General features: G+C 39.0%; 1 protein-coding gene across 1 annotated transcript in view; it reads left to right on the forward strand.

Annotated features, from left to right (window-relative positions):
- The first annotated feature begins 917 nt into the window (after positions 1-917).
- The window catches only part of ST8SIA4 (ST8 alpha-N-acetyl-neuraminide alpha-2,8-sialyltransferase 4), a 63,866-nt gene continuing 51,838 nt past the window's right edge, over positions 918-12,945 (forward strand). The window contains exons 1-2 of the mRNA XM_053474603.1: positions 918-1,302; positions 10,336-10,467. Of these exons, the coding sequence (XP_053330578.1) occupies positions 1,190-1,302; positions 10,336-10,467 (245 nt within the window). The 5' untranslated portion in view covers positions 918-1,189. The remainder of the gene's footprint in view (positions 1,303-10,335; positions 10,468-12,945) is intronic.

A 12,945-nucleotide genomic window follows, 5' to 3' on the forward strand; every position in this document is an offset into this window, starting at 1 on the left:
AGGAGTTAAAGGCTGGTATTTCGCAGGGCTGTAGCTTCCATAGGGTGCACTTGAGCCACCCAGCTGTAAAACTCTTCCAGCTTTCCACTTCTATAAGCAGATGTGACATCATTACTGGGCAAGATCTCTGATCCTGCCCCAGGCAATAAGAGCTCTAGTCATGGATCAGGTAGCTCCATTTACACAAACCATTTTATTGCATCACATTCCTACATAACTCTCAATTGTCACTATACAGGGCTCACAGTAAGGCAGACTCAATTATTTTATAATAGGGTTATATCTGAATAACATACCATAAAACACGTTCTAGCGTTACCTGGATCCAGACACAGACTTGTAAGAGAATCTGCCAATTTACCATCTCATATCACTATTATCTTTGTATTTATTTAGCGCTAACAACTTACACAACGCTTCTTACTGTACATACATTCAAAGGGTATGACAAAACTAGAATTGACAGAGACAAACCAATAAAACCAAAGGGCGCCCAAGTTTACAGTCACAATAGTCTATGATTTGCCATCTACTGCTTTTCAATAGGATTGGAGTCAAGTCTGAGACCCCTGATTAAATCTGACATCTTGCAAGTATAGATACAAAGGGCATCATAATGTGTGTGTATAAATAGACTATTATTTAGTAGAAACCAGACTTTGTAGAAGAAAAACAAAATACACAAATAAATACATACACCAAATAAACCTTTAACTCCTGCTTTAAAAAAGGTAGAAGCTTACAATAGGATACCAGATACATCTCCCACATGTACCCCTATGTCCAGCTTTAAAATGATTCTACATTCAAGCCACTAAGGCTAAAGAGTGACGTGTAGGGGGCGGGGTTGACAGATATCCCTTCTGAAGGGGGCGTGGCCCACACAGATCGTGGGGAGGGCTGCTCCTTGTGAACTGAAGAAGGAACCTGCTGCTGGTGCTGCTCCTTGCACTCTGTGGCTGCAGCCAGCATACGCCTGAGGACCTATATAATAAGAAGCTGCATCCAGAAGGATACTTACATCCCAAACCATTATTTCCTATCACTGGTGTTTTTTTTCTCTCTGTGGCTGGTGTTTTTTTGTTCCTCCTTTATTTTTAAACCATCTATAGAAAAATTGATATTTATAGATATTGGTCTAAAGCATCACAAAACGGATTTGGGGGATTCGTTTCAGGGATTGTGAGACATGCGTTCAGTAAGGAAAAGGTGGACTATCTGCACCATAAGCATCCTCCTGATCTTTTACAAGACGAAAGAGATCGCAAGACCGGAGGAGCACCAGGATTCCCAACTCACAGGGTAAATGCGAAGTGCTAACAAATGGAGAAGGTGTGCAGTTATGTCTGGGCTCACTACGGTGTGTGGGTGCGTTTGTATTGCGTTGGTCTGATACACCGTAACTTGTTATTTAACCATCTGACTGCCACAAAGGGTGTGTATGTGTGTGGGTGGATTTAACGCTGTTCAGCGGGGAAGGGTGACCATGTGAATGCCAACAGAGTGGGGAGAGTGCTGCCTGGCACTTCATGGGTTAAATGGATGTTCGTTTGCTCACTGCTTGGTTTAGAGCTTTCATCTTTTTCAATGGGTGCCGGGTAGGGGGTGACACATTGAATTGGAATCTTAGAGGAGTACAGTGGGGCGTTAAGGGTGCTGTGGGGCTTGCACCAGTAAGGGTTAACCTGCACTCACAATAGCTGCCGTAGGTTTTTACTTCTGTACTTGTAAGCTTGCTGTGTCTGCTAAGGATTTCCTCTGTGGGTTTGACAATCTAAGCGACCGTTGTCATGTGCTGAGCGTGTCAGTTACAGGCTGGGTGTCTGCATCCTTATGTTTGTTTATGTTGTTATTTCCATTGTTGTTTCTGTATCAAGAGATAAAAGCCACGGATTTTCGTGTTTATTTATAATGCAGTCCATTGCTGATGTTCTCCATTCCTCTGGTAAATTGTGATTATATCCCCTTTCATCTAATGGCAGCTAAACAATTCCAGCAACTTAGTTTTCCAGAACATCTTATACTGTCAACCCCAGTATTTAAAAACTTTCAACTTTTTATTGTTAATCCTGTTCTATAGCAGAATAGTATTTTTTCACCATTCATTTGTAATAGTTTAGTAGTATCCACACAATACTAACAGTAAATGATTCACTATTTAACAAATAATTCTAATTCTAAATTGATGACCATCTTAGTAATGATATATGTAGCTGACCCTGCTTGCCCATACAGATCCTGTGTTTTCTTCTATTGTTTTTTACAGCCAGAGCTTTATGGTTCTTTGTCTTCCAGATGTTACATACATACAGAATTCCCCAAGTCACATTACAGATTGGAGTAATTGTTTGTATGTATCCATGCTGAACACTATGTTAATATTACTAATAGTTAAAAAACTCTTCTTTGATGTCTATAAAACCCTATAGCAGCTATAAGGGCCGACCCTCACCCTAACCTAGGAATAAAAGGTGCATAGGAGCCCTAGCGCTTCAATTTACATTGGCTGCTAAGTAATAATCCTATGTTAATGATTCATGTTTGATTTACTACTGTTTTAATAGAAATTACTTTTGGGGCTAGAAGGCTTATCTGTTTGTTTGATATTTGAGAAGACAAAAAAGAGTGCAGCGTACAATCCCAACCAAGGGGCACAGAGGACTAGCCGAAAAAATACAGGGTATAAAAGGGAAGGTCAGGAAAGTCAAGCGTCTTAAAAAGAAAAAGGGAGCTGACTATAAAGACTCAATGGGTCAAATCAAGAAGAGAAATGGAGAAAGACAATGCCATGGAGCCAACATAAAGACACAGACAAAAAGAAAAAACGTGCATAGAGAATGAGAGGAACAAAGCATCAGAAAGACAAAGAAACAGGCCACAAGGTGCAGATAGAGAATGTAAGAGAACCTTATGCAAGTGTATTATAACCTGCGATGTGGTAAATTAAGAGGAGTACGGATGGAGTTAAAAGACAAAAAAAATCAGAAAAAAACTAAAGGTTTTTACTGTCATAAGAGACAAAGTAATCATTTCAGAAGTGAAATCTCAGGAACAACAGTGACTTAAATAAAGGAACACAAAGGTCCCTTTAACCGTCGGTGTGCAGGTGGTGTGTAGCACATTGCTTTCAGAGGCAAATCAATAGTGTCTGAAAGGCAGGCTAGATGGGTGTGAAGCATGTTGTGTGGTTTCGTACAGAACTGTCAATCAAATAGAGGATCAGTTTGACAGGTCTGGATATCAAGGCAAATAAGTGTGGGATGCTGTCCAGCCCGGTATGGCAAAAGTCACGGATAAATAACTCGTATTTTACCGACAGAAGTGACAGCCAACTACATTGGGCAGTTATTAAGTCTCACTTGTCTGTGAGCTTCCATTGATTGTTACCATAACACCTTGTGACTTTTAATATCAGCAATATGCCCCCAGCTTAAGCTGCGTGTCTGCATTTTGTGTACCATTAATGGTTACAACTTCTAAGGGGAAAAACAAAAGAAAGCAAAAAATAAAGCCCACACAAAAGGTTTTTGTTACAATAAACACATGAGCGTACGCCGTTCAGATAGCAGCGCCCTCCTTCTTAATTAACTTCACCAATTACAAATCTGTGGGTTGAGACAGATTGGGTGCACTCCAATTCTAAAGCCTTCTGCTGCTCCTTTTGTATATTATTATTCAGCGCTAGAGACCACAAATGATCTCGCTAGGAAAATATACTATCTCTGTGGGACATTAGTATTTTATGAAAAAAAAAGAGCCATTTTAAGCACAGCTTTCCTATTTGGTGAAGATATGGCTTTGGATGTCATCCAGTTTACTTGAGACATCATAATGGAAAATTCAAAGACCCAGATTGTGAATATGGTAATTAGCAAAACACTTCTGGCTTCTGCAAAAGTAATTGGAGCCTATATTACGCAACCATGTATGCGTTTTGATTTACATATTTTTTTGTTTGCTTTTCAGCTGAAACATTATTTTATGCGATTTGTTTGTCCTACGCCGAAGACGTGCATCTGTGTCCTGCTGTAGGATATTTGTTAAAGCATGTGCCGTATTCATCTTCCTAATTTAGTAGTGGAAATGACTAATAAGAATTGTAATGGTCTCAAGAACTTTTTTTAAAAAAAAAATTGGCAGAAACTCAAAAACGTGAACAATTTAGGATAAATGCCTTACAAATTCAGCACATCAGTTTGTGTTGTTATCATTAGAAGGATCCATTAGAAATAATTACTATTTCATTTCCAGTATTGATTTCTTTTCCACAATATTAGGAAGTGCTTTGTTCAAATAAAATGATTTGCATGTAAAAATGAACACATAGTTCCATTTATTATTATTATTATTATATTTTTAGTGTACTTACAGAAGTTTATTTAAAAAATAAAAAGTTGATGGAAGTTCAGTCCTCTTGCATAGTGGGGTTAAAGCAAGTTCTGCAGTTTTATACAAGCAAGTTCAGGTTTACATATATGGCAGAGAATGATAATTATGTCAAATGATCGCTTATAAGTACAAGTAGTCCTCAACTTACATCAACCCAACTTTCATTAATTCATATTTACATCTTCCTCCTGTTTTAAAGTTGTTGTGGCAGCCAATCGCATGAATGAACATAGATGAGACTAGACTATTTCTTTAAAGGGATACTCCAGCTATCATATGTCTCCCTTGCACATGCATTGGGGGATTCATGGGGGTGCATTTGCCCCTTTCCCCAACCACCAACTATATGCTCTGCTGGAAATGTGTTCAGGTGAATACATTTTCTTGCATGTGATATACTTAGTATAAGTCAGCTTGAGTGCTGGCTCAGTGAACACAGCAGGGGCATACTTTGAGTATTTGGCACTCTGGGCAGATTCTGTATGTGGCACCCCCAATTTGCAAACTAGAAATCTGAAAAAATAAATTAACTTTTACTGAACAGATATGGTACAGCATAACCAATATCACGGTATACTGAGCCAGACATTGATGGTGGTACAGCGCAACTCATATCACTATATACTGAGCATCTCAGCCTGCCTGTGCCACTACTGCCCCTGAAACAGCCTGCCTGTGCCACCTCTGCCTTTTGGGGAGCCTGCCTGTGCCCCCACTGGACTTGAAAAAAATAAATCTGCCTGTGCTACCTCTGCATCTGAAACATACAACTATACTTTGTAATGTTGTAGACCCAAGGGCTCCTACATTCCCCCAATGTGCCAGAGTACCCAGTATGTTTATGTGTTGTATCGGTTCTCATGCTAGATGTATACTGGTGTTCTACCACAGCTTTATCATCAATGTGGTAGCCTTTAGTCACAGGAGCAGGCCTGCCAGCCATTTTTGCGCACTGGGTAAACAGGCAAATGTGAGCAAATCTTGTATGCATGCTGTCCAGGTTGTCTGCGTGCGTGTTCTGGCTTAGTTATAACATTCTGGCTCACCAAGAACCTTTGAAAACTAGAAGGTGTCAGAATAATTATGCTGGAAAGAGAGATGAAAGGTCCCAGTTGTGATACCGAGCAAGTATGTTTTTTACGACAGTGTAACATTCTGGATTATGGCTGATGCTAGAGGATGGATTTTGGAAGCTGTTATTGCAAAAATAAATTGTGAAGCAGACTTACAATGTAATAATGTATACAGGAGCCAAAACAAAAGGTTTTTTTTTATTTATTTGTTATTTTATGCTCATTGCTAATTACTTTTAAATCATCTTTGTGGATATAGTATATGTTCACAAACCATGCTTGATATCTGTATATGAACTACATAGCTGCAATAAAAATCAAATAGGTGTAAATTATTTATTTTACTTGGATGCTTTGTTTGTCTCATTTTAATGTCTCAGTGTTGTTCCCACTTGGCTGTTCTCGCAATAAATGTGAATGTTCTAATCTGCATTATGTTTCTGGAATTTTAACAGTGATAATGAACATTGGAGATTGTTTGACGTTGTTTTGTCCTTAAATCGATGTGCATAACCCGAACACTTATATAAAGCACACATTTTATACTAATAGACTTAAATTATGACTATTAAGAGGCTGTAGTTTTTTCTTTATCTCAATGTGACAGTCTGTTCTGAGACTCTTTTGTTGTTTCCAGCAATCTTTAGTGTTTCCCCTTACTGCTTATACTATGTGCAACCTTGGTAGAGTGAGTTTATAGTAAAATGTTTTGAAAGATGGTATCTCTGTTTTATGCTTAGCTGAGTTCACATCCTCATCGTTGTTTAATATCTGAAAGGTGGGTCCATACCGATTGCTACTGACAGATGCACCCAACTTAGAGCTTCAGTACTTGTCGCCCTGCATGGGAGCCGTCTAAACTGAGTTACTATACGCCATTGTCACCTCTAATGTGAATTACTAAATATTTTATTTGTAAATGACTAAATATTTTATTTTCCCACGGCACAGTATGTACGCCTTATTGTCTTTGCCTGTTTTTAGGAGGAAGTACAGGTTTTCTTTGAGATCATTTTCTACCTCGAGGACTGCTTGTCTAGAAGCTTAGAATATTTGGTGGCTGTGGATAAATCACAGTGTCCTCAAAATAATTTATATAGAATCAGCAGACAAAGAAATGTGTTTATAAATCACATTTAATCTAATTGCCTTACACCAGGGACGGGGACTGCTTCGCAAGAAAAATGACAAATTGTATACAACTTTTATGGTACAGTATAATGAAAAATCTATCTAGTTATGCCCTCAAGAGCAATCACCATGTTTACTTCTATAGTTCAACAGAGTACCAAAAAAATGGAAAGGAATATATGTGTAAAACTTCATGTTCCTTGATAATAGTCAATTTTTTGTTCTATAATACCCAATGGCCCCTGAGACTATGCCATATATTAAAGTCTCTACACGTTTCTTGGAAAGTCTGGTTATTAGGACCATGTTTCTAATGTCACATTGAAGCCCTTTTAAGTCCTAATCCCTACTGCATTTTGAGTCACTTAGAAACTGATTTGTAGAAAAGCAAACAAATAATTGCTGATAACTATTTTATTTTCTGTTAAAACGAAGCTTGTGAATTGTTGTGCGAAGCAAGATAAGCTTATCCAGCCATTTTGGCTCCATAGCCCGAGTGGAACCGATTTTATCTGGTACTAATACAACTCCCACAACCATCTATGGCACTGTCTCTCCCTCTTTCTTTCTACCTTATGTTTTTCTACACCCTATCCCTTTTAGATTGTAAGCTTGTGAGCAGGGCTCTCTTTATCTAATGTATTAGTTTGTCTTAGTCTGTCAAATTTAGTTTTCTCATGCCCTTTGAATGTATGTACTGTAAATGCTGCATATAAATACAAAATAATAATATCCATAATACTAATTGTTACTGTGTTTGTAATGTATGTCACTGTCATATTTGAGAACACCATGTTTATTAAATTAATATTTATTATTATTATTATTATTTTATTTATATAGCACCAACTAAGTTTCAACATGATTCACTATGTACCATACATGTATGCTTATGGCAAGTGCCAAATTTGGATGTTGGATCTGCACGGAGTATTATGTATCCCATGTACCAATAGGCCTATAAGCAGATGCTTAATGATTGTTTAAATGTCACATTTTCTGTGGGATGTAAATTTGGCTGTGTGTTTTTCTGCTGCCAGTCTATCCAGATGCTTCGAAATAAAAAAAAGCTTGCTGAATTATGTGATTGAAGTTTCAACTAAGTAACACTAAATAACAATAGTAAAGGAAAATCAGTTTTGTCCACCAAGACATTGGTGTGCTCAGTTTAGTTTTATTTTCTAAAATCATTTCGTTTTGAGTTGAGTATAAACATTCTGCAAATATACAACTATATTATTTCTAAATGATCTAATCGGTAGGCTGGGAGGTAGAAGACAAAGCATGTTGGTAAACCTGTTTGGCGATTGGCATCGCTACTGGGCCAGGTAGCATCTAGGACAGTGATGGGCAACCTTTTTGGCGTGGTGTGTCAAAAATCGGCAAAAAATCGAGCATAACTCGCGTGGTGTGTCACTTCGACAAAAAAACATAATTTTGCGCAATTTATAGTTTAAACTACAAAAATTTATAATTGCAATATATAATTGTATTTAATAAACCAAAAACAAATTATTTAACATACCTGCTTAGTAACTACTTACCTTTCAGGAGTCCTGCGGTGGGGGTGCAAGGCCTCTGTCTCCCAGCTCTGCCACTGTATGGAACAGTATAGAGTGATGGGAGTTATGATGTACTTTAGAGCATAATTATATAATGAAAAATACATTGGAAATGGTACAGCATAACACCCATCACTCTCACACAGTTACCAATCCACACATATATACCAATCCACACATATACACCAATCCACACATATACCAATCCACACATATATACCAATCCACACACATACCAATCCACACATATACACCAATCCACACACACATACCAATCCACACACATACACACCAATCCACACACATACACACCAATCCACACACATACACACCAATCCACACACATACACACCAATCCACACACATACACACCAATCCACACACATACACACCAATCCACACATATATACCAATCCACACATATATACCAATCCACACATATACACCAATCCACACATATATACCAATCCACACGCATACCAATCCACACGCATACCAATCCACAAACACATACCAATCCACACATATATACCAATTCACACATATATACCAATCCACAAACACATACCAATCCACAAACACATACCAATCCACACATATATACCAATCCACACGTATATACTAATCCACACACATACCAATCCACACACATACCAATCCACACACACACACCAATCCACACATACACCAATCCACACACATACACCAATCCACACACATACCAATCCACACACATACCAATCCACACACATACCAATCCACACACACACATGCCAATCCACACACACACACATACCAATCCACACACACATACCAATCCACACACACATACCAATCCACACACACATACCAATCCACACACACATACCAATCCACATGCATACACCAATCCACACACACATACCAATCCACACACATACACCAATCCACATGCATACACCAATCCACATGCATACACCAATCCACACACATACACCAATCCACTCTCACTGTATGCTTTCTTACCTTTCCTCTTTTCTCCTTACAGCTCCTTTTCCTGCTCTTCGCTCCTCTTCTTCTTCAGTTCTTCTTCCGAGGGCACGGGGTTCAGAGGGCACGGGGTTCAGAGGGCACGGACAGCGGTGGGCGCGGCTTCAGTGTTGTGCGCCGGGATCTAACAACAAACCCCGGCGCACAACAGCTGTTGCCGCGCGGATCGCAAGGGAGCGGTATCGGAGGTCTTTAACAGACCTCCGGCTCCCTTGAGTGATTTTAAGCCGGTTCAAGGGAGATCCTTGAACCGGCTTAAAATCACTCAAGGGAGCCGGTGGTCTGTTAAAGACCTCCGATACCGCTCCCTTGCGAGCCTGCTCCTCCACCGCCCCGCCCCCTGCTAGTTACGCTAACACACGTCCCGTCCCGCGACACGCGCAGGATTTCCTGCGATTCATCCTCGGCTCCTGCACGGCCGCCGAGGATGAAAGAATCTGTGCTGGAGGAACGGGTCCTCCAGCACAGATTCTTTCATCCTCGGCGGCCGTGCAGGAGCCGAGGATGAATCGCAGGAAATCCTGCGCGTGTCACCCCAAATGGCTACGCGTGTCACCACTGACACGCGTGTCATAGGTTCGCCATCACTGATCTAGGATGTTCCTATTTCTGAGGTTTAAGATTCTGCTGACATACAGAATACCCCCATCACCCATTTCTTTTCTTAAACCAATCATAACATCACAAAGTAGCAGATTGGATTAAGTGTTAACAGTGATGATAGCCCAGTATCTTAAAGCAACCCAACTAGGGATTCGTTTGTGCTGTGTGCATCAGACTGTGGCTCTTTTGGGACATCAGCATTCAAGAGGAAAACCTAAGCTTATAGAGCAGGGTTGTCCAACCTGCAGCCCTCCAGCTGCTGCAGGACTACATCGCCCATCCTCCTCAGCCAGCCCCTAAGCTGAGAGAGCATTATGGGAGATGTAGTCCTGCAGCAGCTGGAGGGCCGCAGGTTGGACGCCCCTGTTATAGAGTAAACCTTCAAAATCAGGAAAACTTTTCTCTTTTTAAAAAATAAGCCCTAAATATAGGTGTGCTTTACAAGTATTCTTTTAAATTAGTAATGATGCTAGTAATGACTCTGCTTTACATTTATTATTTTTATTAGGAATGACATTAATTAGAATTCTTTCTTTCTTGCATTCCAGAGAGGGTGAGCTAACGTTAAGTAGACTGATGGTAAACAACACTGATAAAATACTAAGAAAGGAAGGATCGGCAATCTTTCACCATGCCGGAGAAGGTTGGAAAATCAATTCTTCATTGGCTCTGGAGATTAGGTGGGTAATCTATATAGTATCAAGCGAGTGTGTTACTTCATTTATTCAATTTGATTTTTAGAATTCCATACCAAAAATAAATATTCTGTTTCAGCTGTTTTTTTCATTTTAACAATGTTTCCCTCCTTATCCTCCCAGTTAGATCTAACAAGCGCGGTGCCCTCTTTCTCTTCTGTATCCGTGTGTCTTAACACGTTATTGTCAGTTTTCTATATTGCCAATTTCAATGTTTGTGTTCTCTTTCACCCTGTTGTAATAGTGCTATGGAATCTGTTGGCATTCTATAAATCAATGTAATGTAGCATAATGTTATAGTCACAAATATATGTGGTTTTATTACACTATAGCATCTACAATATTTCAAATTACCTGTGCCATAATTAACAGACAAAAACTACCTTAAAACGTATAATCTCTGCTCTGCTTAACTCCTGATGACTGTATGATCAGGGAACCGCCGTAAAAGCGAGGAATGAAGATGGATAAAGTATAATGGTATCCACTGTTTTGATTAACAAAACAGCAGATTTGAAATGTATTATTTAATATAGTTTATCCCCATATACAGTGGGTATAAAAAGTCTACATACCCCTGAAATGCCAGGTTCTTGTGATTTTAAAGAATGAGACAAAGAGAAATCAGAACTTTTTCCAGCTTTAATGTGACCTGCAATGTGGCCAAAATACTGCAGCAATGTCTAATAGTGTTTTCTGGAAGGTGCACCAAAATGAAGTGCACAATAATGCCATTTGCATGAGTTTTTGCATCAAAATTACTGACAAAATTAAATGTTACATCACACATAGGGGTATTGCATTAGCGACAGAAATAAGCGTAAGGTAGGTAATAATGTTTTCACATATTATGTACTGGAAGCAAGTTTAACCCCTTAATGACAAAATGGGTTTAGGGACCGCCTATTGTCCTTGAGGGGTTAAAAATCATGTGCAGTGTGTATGTTAAGTTTAGTGACTTATTATTATTATTATCTCTTTTTTATATAGCGCCAACAATCTACGCAGTGCTTAATACAATACATATATTCAAGGGGTATGAAAAGACGAGAGAGCCCTACTTATCCTCGTCAATGTCCTGTGTGTTGCTTAGTAGACATAACACCGTTAAGATATTAAATGTGTGTTTAATAAAATGACAAAAGCTTACTGATTCTTTACCACAGGCTCCTAAATTGCATTTTATACCTTGTTTGTTACATTCCAATCAAAATCAAAGTGAGTGAAAGAGGAACGGGTGGAACATCCACAAAGTATCATATCATTTGATTAACATCAGCGATGCGTGCATAACCCGCAGTAAAATGCGTTTCTAATAAATAAGAGCAGAGACGTTAGTTAGGACAAAGGCAGCTGAAGGAATATTGTTAGGATGATTTGAAAGACTACTTTTAAGATGAGCTCCTGAGGCATCCAAGACGAAGCTGAATTACTTCTGTTTGGATTCTTCTGGCTGGTCCGCCTTTGGCATACAGTAGTGGTGTGTCCTGACTGGACTTTGGCTCAGTTCACTGAGTTCTTTAATCAGTGCTTTAAATTGTCTTTTTGCCCTAGGGAGGAAGTTTGGTGCTTTATACTTACTTTTAGGATATTCCAGTAGGAGGAAAAAAAACACATCTGTGCAGTCAAAGATTGGAAAGCAGGAAGCACCAGATTGTGATTTGTGAATAAAACAGGATAGAGAAGGAGAAAAACAAATGTAAATTGGCTGTTAATATACAGTACAGATACATTCTTCCTGGCTGTGAAGTAACATCTATAAAAGCCGGAGGGACAGAAATGACCCTTCTCTTTCCTTTTTCAATGGCAAACTTTAAAATACTTATGATATCTTCCGTATCTCCGGCAAGGGCTGGAAAGTTGTATGTGCCCCAAGGGATTCTTATCACCCCTTGTTTACAAGGCAGCTGGTAGATGCTTTTGATTTGACTAATTTTATATGAGAAGTGTTTTGAAACACTGTTCTAATTCTGTACTGCTTCCTTATATAGGGATAGAATAACCAAAAGTCTTTTGGAAAGTACCAGAATATACACCAGAAGTGGTATAGCGACCATGCCGTGCGTTCAGTGGGTGATTGATCTACTGTTTAAAGTTGATCTTGTTAGAGTCTGAGAACTACCTGACTTCTATAGCTTATTAAATACCATTAGTATTAAAATCAGACGTTTTCCCTTGTGTCTCAGTTTAGTAGCACAAAAGAAAGATCACTCCTAAGAGATCTGCTGAGTTTAAATCACATCAGTTGCTAATTTTGACACAGGAGGTTGCAAAATGTTGCTTACTTTGAACAGTCACATAAAATACACAGTGCACTAATTCAATTACTTACTGTAGTGAGTTCAATGATTATTGTCTAGTAAAAGTACAACACAAAGAGATATAGGCTATTGTGTCTTCCTAGGCAATTTTATAAGACACACACAGTAGTTCATTACTCTCTTCAGACACTGCTTGTTGGCT

Source organism: Spea bombifrons, chromosome 1 (genome assembly GCF_027358695.1).
Source record: "Spea bombifrons isolate aSpeBom1 chromosome 1, aSpeBom1.2.pri, whole genome shotgun sequence".
Lineage (NCBI taxonomy): Eukaryota > Metazoa > Chordata > Amphibia > Anura > Pelobatidae > Spea > Spea bombifrons.